Here is a 24,561-nt window from a genome sequence, read left to right on the forward strand (position 1 = left end):
TATTTTGAATCATAGAGGTATCAAAAGAAGGGATGTCTTTAGAGCATACTTTGGCTGCTTTGGCTGAATCATGAGGTTTAACCAAACACTTTATGAACTTAAATGATCTGTAATGATGGTTGAAACCTTTACTTACATAACTATAAAACAAACTCAGAATGCCCATCAGCTGGCTACCAGGCCTGGCTGTATGGGCTCAGGCACTGTGTCTTCAGAGTCACTAGCATTCTAATCTAAAGCTGTGGAAGAGGAAAGGAAGAGACAAGGGGCAGAAAGGAAAAGATGCTAAAGCAGAGCCCCTGAAGAGAAACATAAAGATGCTTTTCTTGTGAAAGTTTCTGCCCTGAACAAAAAGGGAAATAAGAACTCTTTCAACAAGATCCTCTTGCTGTAACAGTAACCCCAAGCAATGAAAACTTGGTGTTGACTAACTAAAACCTTTGTGCCTAAACACAACAGATAAGCTGAAGCAGGGTGCCTGGACACTGCTCAACAGATGGGTGTAAAGGGAATTCTGACTGCTAAATAAAATCTCCATGGAAACCGTTTAAAAAAAACAAACCCTCCCTTCTATACAGCTGTTTGGTTTGCAATTCCCTTTGTGCAAATTCATTCCATCTCGTAATCTTGATCTATTCTCCATATTTGAGGGAGTTACACTAAAAGCTTACTTTATAGCTGGTCTCTAGAACCTTTCTGTGACAGAGCAATAATAGAGCCCTAACTTGCCATCTCCCAAAGAAAGGACACAGCTAATGACTTTGCAATGTACTGTTTTACTTGAAGTTGAAGGAAGATAAAGTCACTTGTTAAATGCAGTGTATCCTAGTGTTTTATGGTTTAGAACAGTAGATATATTTTGCTCTATAATATCATGACTGATAACTAAGGTGTTAGAAGTTTCAGAAGTCTGTTCTAAGCTCTAACAAACTATTTCTGCATCAGCTGTTTGTGACATAGGGTCTGCTTCATTTAAGTATGATATGCGCCGACTCAGTGAAATCCTGGCATTTCCAAGAGCCTGGTATAGGAGAAGTATTGCAAGGCGCCTGTTCCTTGGAGACCAAACTGTAAATTTGCCAAGTAAGCATGTAATGTAACCGTAATTAGATTTCTTTTCATTTGGGTTAAAGAAAACAGGAGCCATGCTTTATGATACCAGTTTTGACTGACTTTGTAAGCTTTGCCATGTAACTCACTCATTTGTTTAGAAAAAAGTCTCCTGAGGCCCTCTAATGGCAAGCACTGGGCATACCAAACAGATACCTTACCCTCTTAAAAATTACATCCTCACATTTTACTTGTAAATTTGGAAGTGCAAGTGTATGTTTATTTAAATACATAGTTAATTAAAGCATGAAAAATGAAAATATTGAAGACATCCTACCATTTTTGCCTTCATCTCTTTCTTGATCTTAGAGATGGTTATGGATGTTGCTATGTTGAGTTGAAGAGTACAGTTGGCCTGACATAGTGGGAAATGTGGACAGTCTCAAGTGCATTTGTTCTCTCTCCTGTACTGCACTTGCTGCCAGAATTACATAAAATACTTGATTGTTCTTTGCAAACACTGCCATCTGTAGAAGGAATAAACCATGTAGTTAGAAATAGTGTCTGGGTGAAAGAACTTTTATTACTTATGTTCTTATCTGTGACTTTCACTTTGTCTTCCACTGTTGTACTAGCATCTGGTCCAGGGACTCCTGATTCCATTGAAGGAGTGAGCCAGCACCTTTCTCCGGAGTCATCAAGGAAAGCATACTGCAGGACCTGGGATCAGCCAAGCCAGTCAGCCTCCTTCACCCATATGCCTCAGTCACCCAATGTGTTCAATGAGCACATGACCAACAATACCATGTCACCAGGGACAGCAGCACAGAGCCTCAAGTCCCCAGCTTCCATAAGATCCAGGAGTGTTTCAGACTCTTCAGTTCCTCGAAGAGGTAACTTTTGTTGCCAGAATGCTTCCAGTGTTCCTAAGATGAAAATCTTAATTACTCTTAGGTTTCTGCCCCAATTACTAGAGATGCATTCTTGAGGAAAAGAGAACAATAAGTACCAAATACTTCCAAGTACTGCCTACAGAAGTGCTGCGTGGCTGTCTGGTAGCTTCACAGAGGAATAGAAGTGAGGGGTTGCCCTATTGTCAAGGCACTCTGTAAGGACAGCTGCTTTTATGGACATTCCATCAGTGTTGTGAAATACCAAAAGATGATTCAATACTGAATAAGTGAAATCTTTATATTGATTCAATTGTTCATTTAGTCAATAGTTTTTCAACTTTTGCATGCTGGTGTTGTCCTTGTCCTAATGCCTGAATATATCAAAATGAAGGATGTAATTCTTGGCACAACTAAGACCAAAGTATAAGCAAAGTCAGTACTTGGTTTGCTCACTGAGTCCATTAAATGAATGCCAGCCACCCAGCCAATGGCTGCATTTCTGAATGGTTCCTGCCTTTGAGGCTTCTATTTGACTAAAACACTTTGACTTTTGTCTGTTATGAAGAAAATCCTAGAATGATGAATTATCTGTGCTGCTATATCTCCTGCACACCAAAACTCCCTCATCTACCTGTTTAAGTAGCAATGTGACAACTATTAAACACTTGCTCTCATACAACAATATCATGTTTGCCTTTTAGATTATAGAAACTAGTGGGTTTTACTTTGTAATAAGCTTTGGCTTATGTGAATAAATGTGCATTTGGGTTTTTTTCTGCCTATAGATTCAATTTCAAAAACATCAACTCCTGTTAACAAATCAAACAAAGCAGCAAGCCAGCAAGGGACTCCATGGGAGACACTTGTTGTGTTCGCTATCAACCTGAAACAACTAAATGTCCAAATGAATATGAGTAATGTCATGGGAAATACCACGTAAGCTATTCAGAGGAAATATATCTGTCTAGTAGCATTTTAAGTGTTCCTTACAGTGTTGTAAAGTAGTTCAAACCCTTTTAAATGTAGAAATATTTTAAGACAGTAAATAGGTGAAAAGTTGTGTCTTAGTCAGGGTTTCTATTCCTGCACAAACAGCATGACCAAGAAGCAGGTTGGAGAAGAAAGGGTTTATTCAGCTTACACTTTCCACATTGCTGTTCATAACCAAAGGAAGTCAGGACTGGAACCCAAACAGGTCAGGAAGCAGGAGCTGATGCAGAGGCCATGGAGGGATGTTACTTACTGGCTTGCTTCCCCTGGATTGCTCAGACTGCTTTCTTATAGAACCCAGGTCTACCAGCCCAGGGATGGCATCACCCACAATGGGCTGGGTCCTCCCCCTTGATCACTAGTTGATAAAATGCCTTACAGTTGGATCTCATGGAGGCATTTCCTCAACTGAGGCTTCTTTCTCTGTGATAAACTCCAGGTTGTGTCAAGTTGACACACAAAACCAGTCAGTACAAGTTGTTAACATTTTAGTCTGAAAATGGCTTCTTAATAGTAGAATACTATAATACAAACAACACGAAACACATTCTCAAAGGAAATTTATAAGGAAATAGAATACTTTTCTAGATATAAAGCTTCATTAATTTTAATATTCACACATAAACCACATAGTATTTTAGTTCAAATATGTGTTGAGCTGGATGTGGTGGGGATAAGCCAATCACCCCAGCACTCAGGAAGCTGAGATAGGATCATTTCCATTCCAGTTCAAGGCCAGCTTCAACAACACAGTGAGAGCCTGACTAAAAGAAGGAGTATTACGTTGTAAAGTCCATTGTAAACTCAGGTCTTCTGTGTATAATCTGATTTTGCTATTGGTTTTAATTCATGACATTACCAGCCACTTATCTAACAATTTTTTTTCTCCTTTTTAGTTGGACAACTAGTGGTTTGAAAAGCCAAGGCCGGCTTTCTGTAGGAAGTAACCGTGACCGAGAGATCAGCATGTCTGTTGGTCTGGGAAGGTCACAGTTAGACTCCAAAGGAGGAGTAGTTGGTGGGACCATTGATGTCAATGCTTTGGAGATGGTTGGTATGTTGGAATTTCACCATGATACTGCATATTACCGGACATTATGTTAAAGGGAAAAAAGATTTTTATAAGATTGGATTTGATAAGTTTTTCCATGAATATTTCTAAGGAAAGTAATTAATGTTTTTATTTTAGCTCATATTTCTGAACATCCAAATCAGCAACCAAACCACAAAATAGAGATTACTATGGGTTCTACTGAGTCTCGGGTTGATTACATGGGCTCAAGTATCCTCATGGGTATCTTCAGCAATGCCGACCTGAAGCTTCAGGACGAGTGGAAAGTAAACTTGTATAACGCCTTGGATTCAAGCATGACTGATAAAAGGTATGTGTTAGGATGTGCCCTTCTGAAAATCCTGTGTGACTACTGTTAACATTTAACATTCCAGGGCAGAACTAGCTCATTGTTTTCTACAGACTAATTTTTATATTGTACAACTTAATACAAATGAAAAGGCTGGGCAGGGGAGGATAATTATATTTGCATTATGTATGTTGTCTCTGAAATTCATGATACAAATTCTGTTTCATGCTTTAGTGAGATTTTTGTGCATGGAGATTTGAAGTGGGATATTTTTCAAGTAATGATATCAAGATCAACTACACCAGACTTGATAAAAATAGGAATGAAGCTCCAGGAGTTTTTCACACAACAGTTTGACACTAGTAAACGAGCTCTGTCGACCTGGGGACCTGTTCCTTATCTGCCACCCAAGACTATGACTAACAACCTGGAAAAGAATTCACAAGAACAATGTAAGAATTAGAAGTCAGCATCTTCCCTACATGTTATATTTTCTTATGAAACACATTTATATGCTGTACTTAGAAAGTATCCTGTGGGCTCTCCATCCCATCCCCTCAGCATGAAACTGACTGTGCTCCTAGTAATGGTATCCACTGCCCTTTGGGAAGGTATTACTTTTTACCCCCACCACAGCTTACCTGCAGCATGCAGCTCCGTGACAATGTTAGATTCTGGTTTGTGGCATGGGCTGAGGACTCAGAGTAACCTGATTCTGTCTATTAACCTAGAAATTAGGCAGGTTATTATCTTTCACTCAATGATTAAGAGATTAGCATGTATTTATTAAGTACCAACTACATGCTTTGGTACAAGAGTTGGAAGATATGACCATCCCTAATTCATGATCTTACATTCAAATAGGAAATGGAGGCTATAATTAAATATATAAGTCATGGTTTCGGGTAGACAGAGCACTGGAAGGATATGGAGAAGGTTAAAGTGAAATAAAGGATATTCAGAAAAGATGGTCAGGGAAGCCCTGTCTGAAGTGACATGTTAGTAGAAATGAGTCAGTGGAGGAAAGATCTGAGATAGCATGTTGGGGAAAGTTCTGAGCAGAGGACTGTGAATTCTGAAGCTCCTGTTGTTCCTCATAAAGTTGGCTTATTTGAGAATCATTGCTGGACATGATAGCATAGTTCTCTAATCTTTACTACTGGGAGGCTGAGGCAGGAGACTGCAGATCAAGTTCAAAGGCATCTTAGACAACTTAGTGTAAGAACCTGTCTCAAAATGAAATGGTCACAGTGGTCTGGGGGTGTAATTCAGTGGTAGGGCCCTTCGGGGATTTGAGGGGAAATGAGAGGCATTAAAATAACCTGTGAATGGAGCAAAATGATCAGTAAGAAAAATAGTGGACATTAACTCAGATGAAGGGCAAAATAAGATGTTTAATATGATGAGTACTGCAGAGTTTTTAAGACATTTGGTATCATTTGATTTACCTTGTCTTAAAATAGTCCTTTGTAAATAATCACCGTGGCTACTGTGGGAAGAACAGACTACGTAGGCAGTTAGGAATGGGCACAGGGAGGACACTGAAAATCCAGACTGAAGGTGATGGTACCTTTAACTAGGGTGACAATGGTGAATGTGATCAGCAGTCAGCAGAACGAGGACAGCTCGGTAACTCTAGTTGGCTTGTTTGTTTATGTATGGTTTGGGATTTGTTTTTGTTTTGCTTTGTTTTGTTGATACAGGGTTTCTCTGTCCTAGAACTGTGTAGACCAGGCTGACCTCCTAAGTGCTGGGATTGAAGGCATGCATCCCTATGCCTGAGCTAATTCCTTAAATAATTTTTATCATAGAAACTGTGTGTGTGCATTGAAAGCAAGCTTAAAATGTAAACAGAAGCAAAGGGCCATGTCCCTGTCTCAGAATCATCACTGTGAAGCAGCTTAGGCTTAAACATGAACAGATCTCTGCTTTCTGCTTGTTTTGTACACTTGTTTGCTTGTTTGTTTTACTTTGTTTTTCGAGTCAGGGTTTCTCTCTGTAACCCTGGCTTTCCTGGAATGTTGTTTTACCAAATATCATCAACCCGTTTTTACACTCCAGCTTTCTCCTTTGCCAGTTAGTTTTCTCTGTCCTCCAGGGACTATTCATGACTGACCCACAAGTACCAACTAGCTTGTCCTAACCATGTGCAAAGTCTAGATTCAGTTGTTATCTGTCTTTACTCTCCTTTAGTCTGCATAGTCCCTTTTTGTATAACTATAGTTATTAAGTAGACATGGCCAGTTCTCTGTGGGAAACCATACTCTCCTCAGTGACTTGTCTGTGGTGTCATTTTCTGTCCTTTACGCCTTTAAAGCACTGTTGTTAGCCAGCATATGTAAATCATGGTGCTGTACAAAGTGTATAGTTAACTTTAGTTTAAAAAGTCCTTGTCAAGACCAGTTAAATACAATGCATGATCCTTGGCAGCGCTGATTTTTTAAAAATGGTAAACTGAGAAAAAAGGACTTAACTGGAATAAATGAAAAAAAATAATAAAGCTGAATTCCGTGATTGACTAGCCCTTTTCAAACATTAATGTGCATATATAACCCCTTGAAATCTATGTTTGAAAGTGCTAAGGGGGCTGGAGAGATGGCTCAGCGGTTAAGAGCACTGACTGCTCTTCCAGAGGTCCTGAGTTCAATTCCCAGCAACCACATGGTGGCTCACAGCCATCTGTAATGAGATCTGATGCCCTCTTCTGGTGTCTGAAGACAACTACAGTGTACTTATATATAATAAATAAATAAATATTAAAAAAAAAAAAAAAAAAAAAAAAAAAAAAAGAAAGTGCTAAGGAATGAACTCAGGACTTTCCACATACCAAGCAAATGCTCTATCACTGATCTGTGTTCAGCCCAGGAAATTCTTTTGAAAAGCAGGTCTTATACAGGAGATAGTGAATAGACTTAAGAAAGTGGAATTCTAACTAGCTCCTAGTGTGGTTCTGATGGTGCTAGTCATCTGACCTCACTTTAAGTAGAGAGCTCGTAGGAAAGAAAGAAACATAAAACCCCTCCTTCCTGTTTACCTGTGAAAAGTTGATAGATGTAACTGACAGTTGCCTTGTTTCTTGTTGTGTAGAATTTGTGTGAAACACCGTCCGAGCTCTTTGTAAGTCGACCGGCATTATAGATATCTGTGTTGTGGGAGTTGTGAACACTAGAAAGTTCATGGCTTCCCAAGCTCTGTCCATCCTTACGCGGCATCTTTTCTTACTGTCTGTTTAACAGTTGCTTAGTACCCCATTATTTCCACTCATCAGAATGGAAAACACACATCTTACACATGGCCGTAGAACAGACCCACCTCTGCCTCCTGCCCTGTTTGGGATACTTGAGACCATCTGTGACAAATGTTTCTTGTTTTTCTTGTAGTGCTTGATGCTGCACACCATCGACATTGGCCAGGCGTGTTGAAGGTGGTATCTGGATGCCACATATCCCTTTTTCAGGTTCCATTACCAGAAGATGGGATGCAGTTTGGAGGATCCATGAGCTTGCATGGAAATCATATGACCCTGGCTTGTTTTCATGGTCCAAATTTTCGTTCAAAATCCTGGGCCCTTTTTCATTTAGAAGAACCAAATATTGCCTTTTGGACTGAAGCTCAGAAAATCTGGGAAGATGGTAACCTGACACATTTCCAGCTTTTATTCTTTGCATCTTCTTGAATGATCTTAAATGACTTAAGTCATTTTTCTTTCTTTGGTATATTGTGTGTTAATTTTGGAGGAGTGTGTGTGTGTGTGTGTGTGTGTGTGTGTGTGTGTGTATTCTATGTGTATAGCATAAGTGTGTTTGTGTGCTTTTGTATGTTGTGTGTACATGAATGAAGGCATGTGCATGCCACAATGTGCATGTGGAAGTTAGAGGACATTCTGGGGTACAAATACTCACTTTCCTCCTTTAAGACCAGGCTAGCTGACGTGTGCTTTCAGGGGTTCTCCTGTGTCCACCTTACATCTGTGATTAGACACATAGTACTGTTTCCAGCTTTACATTGGTTCTCGGGACTGAAGCTTGGGACCTCATACTTGCACAACAAATGCTTTATACACTAAGTCAGCTGCCTGACCACCTTTGTACTTTTGTGTTTGCATTTGTTTATTTTGGAAGGGATGTGGTTGTACTATAGCACACTTGTAGAAGTCAAAGGACAATTGAACTGGTCCTCAGTTTTCATCATGTGGATTTTAGGGGTTAAATTCTGGTTGTCAGGCTTGATAGTAAGTGCCTTTATCCCCTGAATCATCTCAACAGCCCCTTCTGAGTTCTTTAATCGGAGAAATCCATCTTTTTGTTATCCTATACCTAAAAGATCAGGGAGTTCACTATTAGTGAATCAGCATTTGTATAGACTTGTTAAAAAACATCTAAACATGCTTCTAAACTTGTCATCTTACTCCATATGATTTAAATTTAGTGCTGCTATGACTGGCCTTAGCACATTATCTAGAAATAATCCTTGTAAAAACATGAAGACAGTGATGATGGGAGAAGATTGTCTGTCAGACAAAACTGTGTTATAAAACTTAAGGGCAGTAATAGAACTCTGGGATACCTCCAGGAATGGGTTTTTTAAAAAGGACACCAAAACATACCCAAATTCTCAAAGAAATAATAAAAATCTAAAAAGAGCAGTTTCTTATTCAGTGTTTCCTGTGTTTTCTTTGTAACAGTCTTACTTAGAAGCCCAGGTTATCCTGTAACCCATGAACCCCTGCCTCTGCTTCCTGCATGGTATACAGATGTATAAATCCAGTTGACTCTGTAGGCTTTCTCACTTAATAGCTTTTCCTACTCTATCCTGTTATTTTCTTAGCTATAAAGACAGTTTGTCACTTGTGTTGTTTTTCTTGTGTTGTAGGCTCTAGTGATCACTCTACATACATCGTTCAAACCCTGGATTTTCATCTGGGTCATAATACCATGGTTACCAAACCATGTGGTGCTCTGGAAAGTCCCATGGCAACAATAACAAAAATAACAAGGCGTCGCCACGAAAACCCACCCCATGGAGTAGCAAGTGTAAAAGAATGGTTCAACTATGTCACTGCCACAAGGAATGAAGGTTAAAGATTTAGCCCTTGTTGGGCTTATTTTGTTTCTTGTTTTATGTTGAGCTGTGTTGGCTGTTCAGAAATCAAGTAGAGGTCAAGTTTCCATGTCTTGATACAGTTTTCACTTTATTTCTATTGATATACAAAGTAGTTTATTTAATATAAGAAACAACCACCTGGTAGTACAACATTTTACAGATCAAATTATGCTAGAAATAACTGAAACCATCCTAAATAGGGTAGTTTTAAATAAATAAAATTAAATTGGTTAATTTTGTAGCATTTGGTAAATATTTTAGAATTTTTGGAAAAAATATTTTGTAGTTACTCTAAAAATTAGACATTTGGAAACTGTTTTGTACGGCTAACTAACAAAGTGCCCAAAATCTAAGATTCTACTTACCTGGAATAAAATTTCAGCAATATTACTCCTATCAATTCATAATGTAAAGGAAATACTTTTAGTGAATTTTTCATCTGTTTTCATCACTTCTCTGGTCTAATAACCAGGGTAACAAGGCATCACCACAAAAACCCGCCCCATGGCATAGTGAGTGTGAAGAATGTTCATGTTGTGAATATCTATGGTATTTGCCAAGTTGCTCCTATGTGATTGCTTCAATTTGCATATAACTCTGCTCTTATCACTCATCTGATACTTGGCAAAGCTGATTAGATTAAGACAAGTTAAGATTTGAATGTTTTACTTAAAAATGACCTTTCTAAATGAAAAAGATTACTTGTACCATGTGGTTTTAGATTAGCTTTCAGGAATAGGCACACATTCTGGATGGGTAAAAATATGTTTTTTTTAAAAAGGTAAGAGAAAATTAGACTATGGCCTGTTTTGACTTTTACACATTTGGATATAGGTTGTTATTAAGGTTTTTATGTTTTGGTTTTGGTTTTTGTTTTTTTGTTTTTTTTTTTTTTTGTTTTTTTTTTTTAAGATTTTCTTTTAACTAGGATGTTCCAGAAAGCTGTTTATGTATCTACAGCAATAATCTTCACAGCAATAGAGTTGTTATAATGTTCCAAAAAATAGGACTTCTACATAATTTCAAGGGTCAGGATAATATTTAGTGTTTAATCTATACAGACCATCCAGTTTGATAAAATCCAACTTAAGACATGATTAAAACTGACAGTCCTAGACATATTAAAACTGAAGAAAGTATTGGGTTTATCCAAAATTCACATTACTAAGTTTTGGGTTTGACAACAGTAAAGTATATGTACACATTTCTTCTTAAGAACACCACTGTTTCCAACTTGTAATGTGATTAGCATTTGATATAGTATCTTTAAAGCCATACTTTGTACAATTTAGCTGAATATATTACTCTGAGGCCTCATTTATTTGCCCATATCTGAATATAGTTTGTCACATTTAGAGACATACTTTTTATTTGTTCCAGCTATCCCATATAAAAGTGATTGTAAATTATGTACTGTAGCTATCCCATATAAGAGTGATTGTAAACTATTTACTACAGCTATCCCATATAAGAGTGATTGTAAACTATTTACTACAGCTATCCCATATGAGAGACACATTCTCACTTAAAACCTGGGGGCCTAAATGAGCAGGCTGTGAGCTTACATTCCAGCCACACTCCCTAGTTACTTTCTGTTTAAGTCTCACCAGGACTGCTTTTGCTCCATCATCTGTCCTCAGGTGCATTGCTCCTGGTCACACACTTATGTTTCAGGTCCTGCCTTTCTTTCCTGCCCAATCTTTTCCTGCCCAAAGACTGTAGCCTTTTATTCACCAATAGCTTTAAACTGGGAAGCAAGGTTTACACAACAAAGGCTGGTATACATGAGAATTCACTTGTCAGGGGGCAACCAGATCTTGGGGTTCAGAATTTAAAATTTGCATATATAGCAACAGATGAACCCCCAGTTGATAGTTCTCTGCACATTGTTTAAACCTTAGGTTTAACATAACCCTTTTTGTTTTATATATGTAGAGCTAAACTTACTCCGTAATGTTGATGCCAATAACACGGAGAACAGTACTACTGTGAAGAATTCTAGTTTGTTGAGTGGGTTCCGGGGAGGTTCTAGCTACAACCATGAAACAGAGACGATCTTCGCATTACCAAGGATGCAACTAGAATTTAAATCAATTCATGTTCAAGAACCCCAGGAGCCTTCATTACAAGGTATGTGGAAAAACACCCTATCTTAATAGTTACTAAGAAAATTCTAGAGAAACTTCATACTACTCTTTTTTTTTCCTTACAACTTTATTTTTAAAAAAGAGATACATGTACAGATTTTAAAAAGCATTTTGGCATAAAACTATATGAATATATTTTTGTCAGTACTTAATTCTTTTAGAGGTTTGATAGTATGCATTGAAATCTTACTAGTTACCATAAGTATAAAGTACATGTAGAACAGAATGTAACATGGAAACAGAGTTTTCTTGGTGGGTATAGATTAAACATAATGATTTTTGAATACCAAAAATTGCCACAAGGCTATACTCTAAGCTCTTGAATTATTGATGATTTAAGGTTCAAATGTACCACACTCTGAGAGGGTGCTATACACTTTTTTTTTCTTTTTTCTAAGAAGGACTGAGGCTTTCACTTTTTAAAAAAATTTTTTTCTTATTTTATTTTTATTTATTTATTTATTTATTTATTTATTTATTTATTTATTTTTGAGCTTCATGTGGCCTGTGAGTTGTTTCTGGGGTATTCAGAGCTTTCTGGGGTTAGTATCCAATTATCAGTGACTGCATATTATGTCTGTTCTTTTGTGACTGGGTTACCTCACTCAGGATGATATTCTCTAGATGCATCCATTTTCCTAGGAATTTCATAAAGTCATTGTTTCTAATAGCTGAGTAGTACTCCATTGTGTAAATATACCACAATTTCTGTATCCATTCATCTACTGAAGGACATCTATCTGGGTTCTTTCCAGCTTCTGGCTATTATAAATGGTGCTGCTATGAATATTGTGGTGCATGTGTCCTTATTGTATGTTGGAGTATCTCTGGTGTATGTGCCCAGAAGTGGAATAACTAGGTCTTCAGGTAGGACTATGTGCAATTTTCTGAGGAACTGCCAGACTGATTTCCAGAGTGTTTGTACCAGTTTACAACCCCACCAACAGTGGAGGAGTGTTCCTCTTTCTCCACATCCTCGCCAGCATCTGCTGTCATCTGAGTTTTTGATCTTAGCCATTCTGACTGGTGTGAGATGGAATCTCAGGATTGTTTTGATTTGCATTTCCCTGATTACTAGAAATGTCTAGCACTTCCTTAGATTCTTCTCAGCCATTCAATATTCCTCAATTGAGAACTTTTTGTTTAGCTCTGTACCACATTTTTAATAGGATTGGTTTATTCTCTCGCTTCTAACTTCTTGAGTTCTTTGTATATATTGGATATTAGACCTCTATCAGATGTGGGGTTGGTAAAGATCTTTTCCTGATCTGTTGGCTGCTGTTTTGTTTTCTTGACTTGACTAAGTGTCCTTAGTCTTACAGAAACTTTGCAATCTCATTGAGTCCCATTTCTAGATCCTTGGTCTTAGAGCACAAGCCATTGGTGTTCTGTTCAGAAAATTTTCTCCTGTGCCTATATGTTCTAAGGTTTCCCTACTTTCTCTTCTAATAGTTTCTGTGTACCTGGTTTAATGTGGAGATCTTTGATCCACTTGCACTTGAGCTTTGTACAAGGAGATAAGAAAGGATCAATTTTCATTCTTCTGTATGCTGAGTGCCAGTTGAGCCAACACCATTTGTTGAAGAGGCTGTCCTTTTTCCATTGAATGTTTTCAGCTACTTTGTCAAAAATCAAGTGACCATATGTATGAGGGTTCATTTCTGAATCTTCTCTTCTGTTCCATTGATCTACCTGCCTATCTCTGTACCAGTACCATGTAGTTTTTAACACAATTGCCTTGTAATATAGCTTGAGGTCAGGGATGGTGATTCCCACAGATGTTTTCTTGTTGTTGAGGGTGGATTTCGCTATTCTAGGTCTTTCGTTATTACAGATGAAATTGCACATTGCTCTTTCCAACTCAATGAAGAACTGGGTTGGAATTTTGATGGGGTTTGCATTGAATCTGTGGATTGCTTTGGTAAGATGGTCATTTTTACAATGTTGATCCTTCCAATTCATGAGCATGGGAGATCTTTCATCTTCTGAGATCTTCTTCAATTTTCTTCAGAGATTTGAAGTTCTTGTCATATGGGTCCTTCACTTGCTTAGTTGGGGGTCACACCAAGGTATTTCATGTTGTTTGTGACTATTGTGAAGGATATCTTTTCCCTAATTTCTTTCTCTGCATATTTGTCCTTTGAGTAGAGGAAGGCTACTGATTTGTTTAATTTTATATCCAGTCACTTTGCTGAACTTGTTTATCAGCTATAAAAGTTCTCTGGTGGAATTTTTGGGGTCACTTAAGTATACTATCATGTCATCTGCAAATAGTGATGTTTTTACTTCTTCCTTTCCGATTTGAATCCCTTTGATTTCCTTTTGCCTTCTAATTGCTCCGGCCAGGACTTCCAGCACTATGTTGAATAGGTAGGGGGAGAGTGGTCTTGTCTAGTCCCTGATTTTAGTGGAATTGCTTCAAGTTTCTCACCGTTAAGTTTGATGTTAGCTCTTGGTTTTCTGAATATTGCTTTTATTATGTTTAGGTATACTACAGGCCATTTTTGTATGTTAATTTAATAAAACTGGTGATGTAAGTCAAATTGATGTTTTTACTAGATATACATAGACTGTGGTGAATTTATTTAGCCTATCTCTGCCACTTCTCCCAAATATTGGGAAGAATAATTGGACTTCTTCCTTTCTTTCTTGCTTGCTTTCTTGCTTTTTTTCTTTCTTTCATCAATCATTCCATTCATTTACATCTCATATGATATCCCACTTCCGGGTTACTCCTCCACCAGCCCCCATCCCACATACGCCCTCCCTTTACCTGTATGAGAGTGCTCAGTGATACAGTCTAGGAATGTTTTAATACATTATCATTAGTCTATAAGTTATATGCATATAACAGTTGCTCATTTGACAAATCTTTACATTTATATTACAAGTGAATGCCTTTACATGGATCTGTGTAAATCTTTATTGATGGAAGAGGCCTTTATCGTTTCAGATGCCAACTTGAAACCTAAGGTAGAATGCAGTGTGGTGACAGAGTTCACTGACCACATCTGTGTGACGATGGATGCTGAGCTCATCATGTTTCTCCATGATCTAGTGTCAGCCTATCTGAAAGAAAAAGAAAAGGGTCGGTTGCATATTTTTTCTTCCTTCTTGCAATTTACAGGAAAGACAAATGTCAGTGGATGAACATGGAGAATATTTTTATGGTCTAGGAATAGGATGGATGCCTTTTTCCTCTGTGGACTACATGTGTCATGGAGTAGCCCTTCTGTGCCGTCATGACAGACTCCTGAGTTTCTGCTGGAAACCTGCACTTGTTTTTACATTTATTTATTTAGTTCTGGGGGAATAGATTCATCATGACACACATAGCGGTGAGAAGACAGCTGACAGGAGTCCATCTCTCCTTCCACTGTGTTGTCTTCAAAGTTAAACTCAGGTCATCGGCCCTGCTGGCACATACCTCTACGTGCTGAGCTATCTGACTGGCCCACAGTGGTACTCATTTTCATCACAAGATGTTTCTTACTTTATAAAAAGGTTTTTAATGTAAAAATTAGGGACTAGAAAGGTGGCTCAAAAACAATCTACAGCTACTTCTCTAGAGGATCAACACTTTCTTCTGGCCCCAGCTACACACGCAAACACAGAGATGGGGGGGGAGAGGGGAGCATACATGTACATAACACATCAATAAAAACATTTTAGAAGTTTCTAAAACTATGAAAATCTGCAGTTAAGCCTTACAGGTGATTTTTGCAAGTTGGGGAAATGGGAGGAAATACTACAGTCTTAAGTAAAATTATTGAAGAACAACTACTGATAAAGTTGCATTATTAGGCATATCATACAGTAGGAGAAACTAAATTTAATAAGGATAAGTCTATGCAGAGAACATTTTGTTTTATAAATAACTTAGATCTTGGTAGTCTGGTTTTGATTTCATGAGCTAGATAACACCAATATCCTTTCTAGCACATTAAGTGTTGTTGTAACACACTACATTACTACGTACATTGACCCTAATAACCTATTTGGAATTGGTCCAATGTATTATAGTACTTACTCCATAGCTATTGATGAAGTTAGGTAATTTGAAATGGTAAAGAATGTCCTCTCAAACATGGTGATTTATTTCATTCAGTATTTATTGTACAACTATTGTTTGTTTATGAAATATGAAGTTCCAATGGGTTAAATGTCAAATGTATTTGTTTTCCCTGGTGCTGGAATCCAGAGCCTCATGCACACTAGCAGACACTCAGCCACTTAGCTTTTTTCACCTTTTGTGGTTTCTGGTAGTGGTGTTGGTATTGAGGCAGCTACTTTGCCAGGCCGAACTACATGTGATTCTCAGTAAGTATAACTTGTTCAGATCATTCTTTAATATTATTTGGGGGGTTTATTTTGGCTTTTTATAAAGAAAAATGTTAAATTTACCTTGAAAATGCCTCAAAACTAGAATAATTCCTCAAAATGATAATATTCAAAGTTAACAAGTTAACATAGATTGGACTATTCTTCCATTGCTCTTCATCAGAAATGCACCAAAAATTGAATGAGAGTAAAATCTATAGTGATGATGGGAAGAGTAAGATCAGGCTGTTACACACCTCATACCTTGCCCTAGACAGCACTGTCTGTCCAACCTTCTCAAAGTATGAAGCTACCTTTTATGTCCTAGCACTGAAGTGGAGCAGTCACTAGTTACCCTGATGCTCATGCTGTATTCAGTATGTATACAAAATGTATACAAAACTAGCTTTGGGCAAATAACAAGTCTGCCTGTATGTGAAAGCCGGTATTATATCTCTGAAGTATATTATGAAACCTTTGACATCTTGTGAAATACTGTATTGGTTTCAGTCTGCCTCAAATTAGTCTACCTCTAAAGCAGAATCTCTTAATTTAAACTATTTTAGCAAGACATGGTTGGCATAGGCTTAAAATCCCAATGACTTAAGAGGATTGCAAGTTCAAGGCCAACCCAACCAATTCAGTGAACATTTTTCTTAGGGAAAAACTTAAAGGGATTAGGGAGATATCTTAGAGTATTTGTGTAGCATCTGGTAGGCCTAGACCCAGTCTCCAGTAATGCATAAACAGTTGTAAGACATTTGAATGAGAAGAGACAAAATGCTATCTGTGAAGATTTTGTTATAAAGATAGTGTAATAGCCACTTAAGTATAGCTCATTATTACAAATTTAGGCCAAAATAAACATAAGCATCTCTGAGAAAGTTTACAGCATTATGTAAGACCAGACAAAAATCCACAGTTTCTAGAACAGGAAAATATATGACAGCAGTGTCCCTCCTACCAATAATGAAAGCCCATTAAGCAGCAGAACTTGTAGGCATCTGTGCTCTGACTGTGTTGTGTGTGTGGTACCAGTAAAGTTACAATAAAAGCTACATAGTGAGCAACATATTCAATTGTTTCAAGTCCACCTTGTGTTTTGAAGTTTGTACCTCAAGAGAAATGCTGTGTTTATTTAGATTAATTAGAGCACATAAAAAGCTATATGTGTTTTAGGTTTGATCATACATGTGTGTATTTATTATGGTAGCCAACTTTAAAGAAACTTTTCCTAGGCACTATGAGGAAAGGATTGTACACAAAATGCTGCTTATTGACACACTTCATACAACTATTAACATCCAAAAGAGCACTGATTACACAATTATTTCAGTGTAGGATATAAGTAACAGTCCAACTAAACTTTTAAACATCGTCAGGCTACAACTCTTTTTGGTATGTTGAAGTTTAGACTCAAGGTTCAAGGTTTCACATAGTTAAGAAAGTATTTTGCCATGGAATAAATAACTCCGGGCCTCCATTTTATTTTGAGACACAATCTCACCAAATTTTAATATGGCTTGTAATCGGCAGTCTCCTCAGCTGGGATTACAGATGTGACCAGCATACTCAACTTCAAGTCATTGTTTAGGAAACCCATCTCTCTTGATTACAGTGCCTTACACTTGGTAACAGAGATGTGACCACTACATTCCTTACCACAGTATCACCTCACTTTTCTCAGAAATAGGAAGAACTAATATTCTTCCCTTGGCTTATTTTAAGATACGTTTTAGCAGATGTAACTAAATGAAACTTGGCATTGTAATAGAGCTAGTGGAGGTTCTTAAAATCTGACCTTATATCCTTTTTTATTTATTATAGCCATTTTTCCACCTCGGATTTTATCCACTCGAACAGGACAGAAATGCCCAATTATTATACATGATGATAATTCCTCTGACAGAGACAGAGAAGATAGCATCACTTACACCACTGTGGACTGGCGAGACTTTATGTGCAACACATGGCATCTGGAGCCTACCCTTAGGTAAGAATTGGGTGTGCACACCTCAGCATGTCCAAGGGTACTGCAATGGTTGCTTTTCCAACTCATGTGATCAGATGCTTGACAAGAAGCTGAAGGTGGGGCTTGGGGAGCATTTTGGCTCACAGTTTAAGAGGGAATACACTGCATCTTGTTGACAGTATGAGGCAGCTGTTCACAATGTATACACAATCAGAACTAGAAAAGTGACAGGAAGTGTAGCCAGGCTTTAACACCTCAAAACCTGCCTCTATGGCCTACACTTCTTCCAGTAAAGCCTCACCTCCTACTAAAGATTTCATAATCCCCACAATCTTCAACACTGCCATCAGCTGGGGACCAAGAGTTGGATGCATCCCATGGAAGATAAAGCTTATGCTCAAACCACAATATCCACTTTATCCCCACAGGGTAAAAGCTACCCCTAATGAAAAGTGCATTTACTTACCTTCAAATGTTTGCATAGTTCCAACCCTATTGAAAATTCCAAAGTCTCTTTTGAGACTTAAGGCATTTCTTAACTGTGAACCACTATACAATCAAAGAACAAGTCAATATTTCCAATATACAGTGGCACATTGCATATGGAGGAAGGGGGTGTGGCAGGGAAAGATTGGGCCAAAGCAGTGCTGAAGGGCCAACAGGGCAGAAACCAAGGCTCCAAAGGTGTTGAGTGGCTCCACTCTTGCAGATCTGCCTCCTGAAATACAAACACCCTCTCTCAGGCCAGTTCTGGAGGCCTGCAGCTTTTCTCAGGAGACATCCCACTATCTTGCCATTCGCCATTCTCGGCCTCACTTTCACAGCTTCATGCAGTAAGCACTTGGCCCTTCTTTGCAGAGACTTTGAGCCAACCTATTTTTCAGATGTACAAATTCAGTAATATCTTCTATCTTTTTTCTTCTTCTTTCTCATTCATATTCACATTCTCTTTCCCCCCATACTACAACCCCACCAACCCTCTAACTGAAGCACCTTCTACCTCTAATCTCCCCATTAATTGGCTGTAGCCACCTTTATTTAACCAATAGCTTTAAATTGGGGAGTAAGGGTCAAACAACAAAGGCCACTGTATGTGAGAAGTCACTGGTCTGGGGCAACCAGATCATGGGATTCAGAATTTAGTATTTACATACATAACACCAGACCAGCCCCAACACTCATCAGCACACATGCGTTATTTTTAGGTGCTATTACAATGAATACAAGTCTTTTAGACTCAAGTATTCATATATATCTGCTAAAGTGTTGTATCCAGAGTATATTAAGGGAGTGCAGTAATGTTCATGCATTATGCACCTTAATAATGACCATTTCTAATTAACATTTTAGATTAATTTCTTGGACTGGAAGAAAAATTGATCCAGTAGGAGTTGATTACATTCTTCAAAAATTGGGCTTTCACCATGCCAGGACTACTATTCCTAAATGGCTTCAGAGAGGAGTGATGGACCCACTGGACAAGGTGCTGTCCGTCCTCATCAAAAAGCTTGGAACTGCCCTGCAGGATGAGAAGGAGAAGAAAGGAAAAGACAAAGAAGAACACTAGAATAGTAACTCCATCTGTGAAACACCTGACTCTGTCCGTTAAGTTTTATTACACTGCAGTTTTTTTCAGCATAACTTTAAATGGTTCTTTAAAATAATCCTAATTTTGTGGCCATTATTGAAACAGTTTGTAAGATAATCTGTTTATCCTAGCTCTACCATTCTGTATACAGTAAAGTATTGCATGAAATGTAAATTTTGTAGAAAAATTAAAAGGTATACATCTGTTCATGAGAGTTTATGATTGTTTTATGTACAATATAATTGCTGCATTTAAAGTATTTACAAAGTAACTGTGAATTTTTTTCTTCATGGCCATAACTTTTAGAAAAAAAATCTTGTCAATAATGTGATTGGGGGTCTTTTTTTTTTTTATGTAGACTTGTATAAAGATCTATTTGTATATAATTTGAGTAATTGTGATGATTGTATACCACAAAAATATTGTTTGTAACTATTGTAATAAAGTCACAATAATGACTTCAGTCCACAGTTGTTTCATATCTTTGACTCATAGTTTGTTAGTATGTAAATGCTCATTCTGTTACATAGCTAACCGTATGTTTTTATATATGGTTCTTGTAAAGCTTTGCATGTGTAAAAATATTTACTAAATATAGTTCCAGGAAAAAGGTACCCAGAGGTTTCACAGCCATTAGATATTGTTCTTTTCTGAGGTAAGTACACAGATGCTCATTTTTATAATTACACTGCATTTAATCATTATGTATATAACACTTAATGCTTATAAAGTCATTAGTTACAAATGTTACATATATACATGTATGTATACAAGTGTATGTGTAAAAAAACTAGTACATATGTAAGCATACTAAAAAGAATTGCTTTATATAAAATGATAGTCCAGTTCTCAGTGTACATGAATAAATATTCAAAAGTAGGTATATTGTTGATAATTCAGGTTGAAAATTTGACCAAGCCAGGACAATTTAAAAAGTGGACATGTAGCAGAACTGAAGAAACCAGAGCTAGAAAACACCTCAAGGAATCTTCTGGTAGACCTCTGCATAGAGATGAATAATAAGTAATTGAACAAACCTCTAGAAAAACTACATATTCAGTCACAGAACTATATCCAATATTCAGTGATAAAGGGGGAGCTAATTGCTGACATCAGACATCAATTTTGTACCTTGTCAGACCAGCTCACTGTGTAACTAATTCAATAGAAATGGTCCTCTGAGGTGACACTTGTGCCCTCAGTTTGTCTATTTGACTATAGAAATGATAGGCCTCGGGGAATTGGAATTTCTCCAGAAAATCTTATGTTGGGAGAAACCCTAAAACCCAAGCCAGCGAGAAAGGAAGCTTTTTTCCTGGAAAGAGATTTTCAAGTTGACACCACCTTGCAGGAGAGTAAAGCCAAAACAATTTCAGCACTGTTTAGATATGCGTAATTCTGTTCCTCTACTCAAACCTTAATCTCACCTCAGGACCCACAAGATGCACTTAGAGGTGTCATGAGATCTTTGTCCCTCTTCCCTCAGTGGCTACATTGAATTAAAATCCCCTTGATTTTAATACTGATTTATATCTTTGCATTGGATTATCAAGGACAAATAGTCAAAGCTGGCCTGTTGGGGCATAGGCTGGGACACTAAGTCTAGTAACAGTCTGTCATAATGTCAAACTCTGAATCCTCTCTAGCTCACTCAAAAACAGGTCCTAGAGTATCTATAAAATTCATTTCATTATTCAAACTTACCAGAGAAGAAAGCTGTGTACATATTTTGGTTATAAAGGCTAAGATAAACTTAAATAGAAGGCAAGAGTTACACCTACCAGGAGCCATCAAGGAGAAGCTAAAACTAGCAGGTGGTCTTCCTGAGATGGCTCTGCCATGGACTGTCAAAGTTAATGATGGAATTGCTTCCCTGGGCAAGATTGAGAATTTTATTTTAGGAAAGATTCCTGCTGTTAATATGCTTTTCCTGTTATTATTAAATATATGTAACAATCACTAGACATTAGCCCACCCTTTTGAACAGATCTCTGCAGATAATGAAGATGTACTGTCTTGTATTGATGTTATAGACAAATAGATGATTTCTTAATTCTTAATGATGATCCTATAAGTATTACCAAAATTATATTAGTAATTATTAGGCTCTTTTATAATGGGACTGTATTAAGTCCATTCTAATGTCAAAGCTGCATTGAGGACTCTGCCAGTCATCAAGTGTCAGGACTTAATTGCTCCTAAGATAGCAATTAGGCATTTACAACTTAGAGCACATTTCAAGATGTTGTAAAACCATTACTCAAAGGTCATAAAAAGGGAACTAAAGATTTACTATAGGTTCAAAGACAGAAGATAAAATATTAACTGGGTTTATCTATACAAAACGACACTGCTAACTTAGTTATAATCTTTAACTCTCCATGAACCTATAGAGCTAGTGACAGATGAATGTTTAGCCAGATAATTACTCAACATATATGCATGTAAACATTCTGTGTTGTAAACTTCTTAATTTATGGTTTGAATTTATGTTTGAAATTCTAGTGAACTTTTGTAACAAAATGGGGGAGGGATGCTTGGAAAAACAATGCGATCTAGAAAAGATACAAAAGACTAGGAAAGATTACATTGGAACATACAAGTTGGAGAGAAATCATTGGGAGTAAGGCGGTGGGAGCAAGAGCATTGAGAGCAAGGGCATTGTTACATCAGAGCAGGACGAAAGCAAGATTAGGAGACTGCAGTATGGAATAACTTAGAAAGTATAAGGCAAAAATAAAAAGATTACTATATCCAGCAAAACTCTCAATTACCATAGATGGAGAAACCAAGATATTCCAGGACAAAGGGAAATACAAAATATCTCTGTTCACAAATCCATCCCTACAAAGGATAATAGGACACCACTGTCAAGAAGACAAAATGGCAGCCAACAGATTGGAAAGGATCTTTACCAATCCTACATCTGATAGACAGCTAGTGTCCAATACATGCAAAGAACTCAAGAAGTTAGACTCTAGAGAATCAAATAATCATATTTGAGGTACAGAGCTAAACAAAGAATTCTCAACCGAGGAATATCAAATGGCTGAGAAATACCTAAAGAAATGCTCAACATCTCTAGTCCTCAGGGAAATGCAAATCAAAACAACCCTGAGATTCCACCTCACACCAGTTAGAATGACTAAGATCAAAAGCTCAGGTGACAGCAGATGCTCATGAGAATGTGGAGAAAGAGAAACACTCCTCCACTATTGGTGGGGTTGTAAGCTGATATAATCACTCTGGAAATCAGTCTGGTGATTCATCAAAACACTGGACATAGTACTACCTGAAAACCCAGCTATTCCACTCCTGGGCATATACCCCAAAGATGCTCCAACATATAACAAGGACATAGGCCCCACCATGTTCATAGCAACCTTATTTATAATAGCCAGAAGCTGGAAAGAACTCAGATGTCCTTCAGTAGAGGAATGGATACAGAAAGTGTGGTACAGTTACACAATGGAGTACTACTCGGCTATTAGAAACAATGACTTCATGAGATTCCTAGGCAAATGAATAGAAGTAGAGATTATCATCCTGAGTGAGGTAACCCAATCACAAAAGAACACACATGGTATGTACTCAGTGATAATTGGATACTGGCCCCAGAAAGCTCTGAATACACAAGAAACAATTCATAGACATTACAGAGCTCAAAAAGAAGCAAGGCAAAAATGGGGAGTTCTTCTTAGAAGGGAGCACAAAACACAGGAGAAAATGCAAGGTCAAATAGTGGAGTAGGAATTGAAGAAAAGATCATTTAGAGGCCGCCTCACCTGGGGATCCACCATATATGCAGCCACTATAAATCCAAGCACTATTGCTGATGCCAAGAAGTACTTACTGTTAGGAACCAGATAGAGATGCCTTTCAGGGACTCTCTCAGATACCTATAGATACAGCTGAGCATGCTTGCAGCTAACCATTGGACTGAACATGAAGGTGCTAAAGAAAGGACTGAAGGAGGTGATAGGGGTTGCAACCTAATAGGAAGAACAACAAACCAAACCCTCCAAAACTCCCATGGACTAAAACACTAACCATTAAGCACACATTGAGAGACCTATTGATCCAGTTGCATATGTAGCTGAAGATATTAGTGTCTGGCATTAATGTGAGAAGAGGCCTTTGGTCCAGGGAGAGCACATTTTCCCAATGTAGGGGAGTGCCAAGGCAATGGGGTAAGGAGGGTGATTGGAAGGGAGTGCACCTTCCTGAAGACAAGTGGAGGGCAAGGGACAATAGGAGTGGGTGGGGAAAGGGAAAACATCTCAAATGTAAATATAGAGCATCTAATTTTAAACAAAGAAATTACCTTGGATATCTCTCTTGGACCTACACTCATTAGTCCAGTCCCAAGTCATCAGCCCTAAACACATGCATGTGCAATACTTCAGTGCACATAAACATGATAAGCAAGACCAAATGAACTCAGCGGGCTAGATTTATAAATTTGTATGTGTATATGTGTGACTAATAAAAAGGCATGCATTTATAAAAGGAAGAGTTGGAGATCAGGAGAGGTGACAAATTATGTAAATACAGTATTCACATTTGAAATTCTCAGAATCTATTTTTAAAAGTAACTTCAGCTGTACTTATCACTTCTCCAAAAAGACTACCTCTGAATCCTGATTCACATGAATTTAGGCAGAAGAGATGGGAGGAGTAATTATCTAATGAGATAGATCACCTCCATAGAAACTGCTACTATACAGTTGTTTCCAGAGATTCCTCTATGTAACTCTGCTAATCCTGACTGCTTTCAGAGTTACAGGAAATATAAGTGTGGCTATTCATACAAGCTCAAGCAGCAGGGAAAGGCTTCACTGCTGTGGACCCCTGAGTAAACTTTGTATACCAGTGTAAACTTTGAAAATCCCTAAGGCAGGAAAGTGGCCAAGCCCAGGCCTGAGGAGCTCTATCAACCAGGATACTGCCCCAGATCTCTCTGTCTTAAGGATGTTTTTAGCCTCTGTGACTGTCACAAAGGTCATCTCCAGCCTCTCAATAGGACCCTTATCATATTATGCTAATTTTAGTTGAGTCTAAATAAAACCCCATTAATCCCTAAACAGGAAACCCCACAATCCCTGAGCTCCCTAAGCTTGAAATGGAAAAGGACTTG

At 37.8% G+C, this 24,561-nt stretch overlaps 1 protein-coding gene across 1 annotated transcript in view; it reads left to right on the forward strand.

Moving 5' to 3' along the window:
* The window catches only part of BLTP1 (bridge-like lipid transfer protein family member 1), a 194,936-nt gene extending 175,072 nt beyond the window's left edge, over positions 1-19,864 (forward strand). Inside the window, exons 77-88 of the mRNA XM_080929338.1 lie at positions 946-1,083; positions 1,686-1,943; positions 2,729-2,879; positions 3,830-3,987; positions 4,123-4,315; positions 4,529-4,746; positions 7,675-7,926; positions 9,167-9,370; positions 11,333-11,527; positions 14,498-14,632; positions 17,692-17,857; positions 19,187-19,864. Of these exons, the coding sequence (XP_080785464.1) occupies positions 946-1,083; positions 1,686-1,943; positions 2,729-2,879; positions 3,830-3,987; positions 4,123-4,315; positions 4,529-4,746; positions 7,675-7,926; positions 9,167-9,370; positions 11,333-11,527; positions 14,498-14,632; positions 17,692-17,857; positions 19,187-19,403 (2,285 nt within the window). The 3' untranslated portion in view covers positions 19,404-19,864. The remainder of the gene's footprint in view (positions 1-945; positions 1,084-1,685; positions 1,944-2,728; positions 2,880-3,829; positions 3,988-4,122; positions 4,316-4,528; positions 4,747-7,674; positions 7,927-9,166; positions 9,371-11,332; positions 11,528-14,497; positions 14,633-17,691; positions 17,858-19,186) is intronic.
* Positions 19,865-24,561: the final 4,697 nt, after the last annotated feature.

Source organism: Micromys minutus (assembly GCF_963924665.1).
Source record: "Micromys minutus genome assembly, chromosome: 15".
Classification (NCBI taxonomy): Eukaryota; Metazoa; Chordata; class Mammalia; order Rodentia; family Muridae; genus Micromys; species Micromys minutus.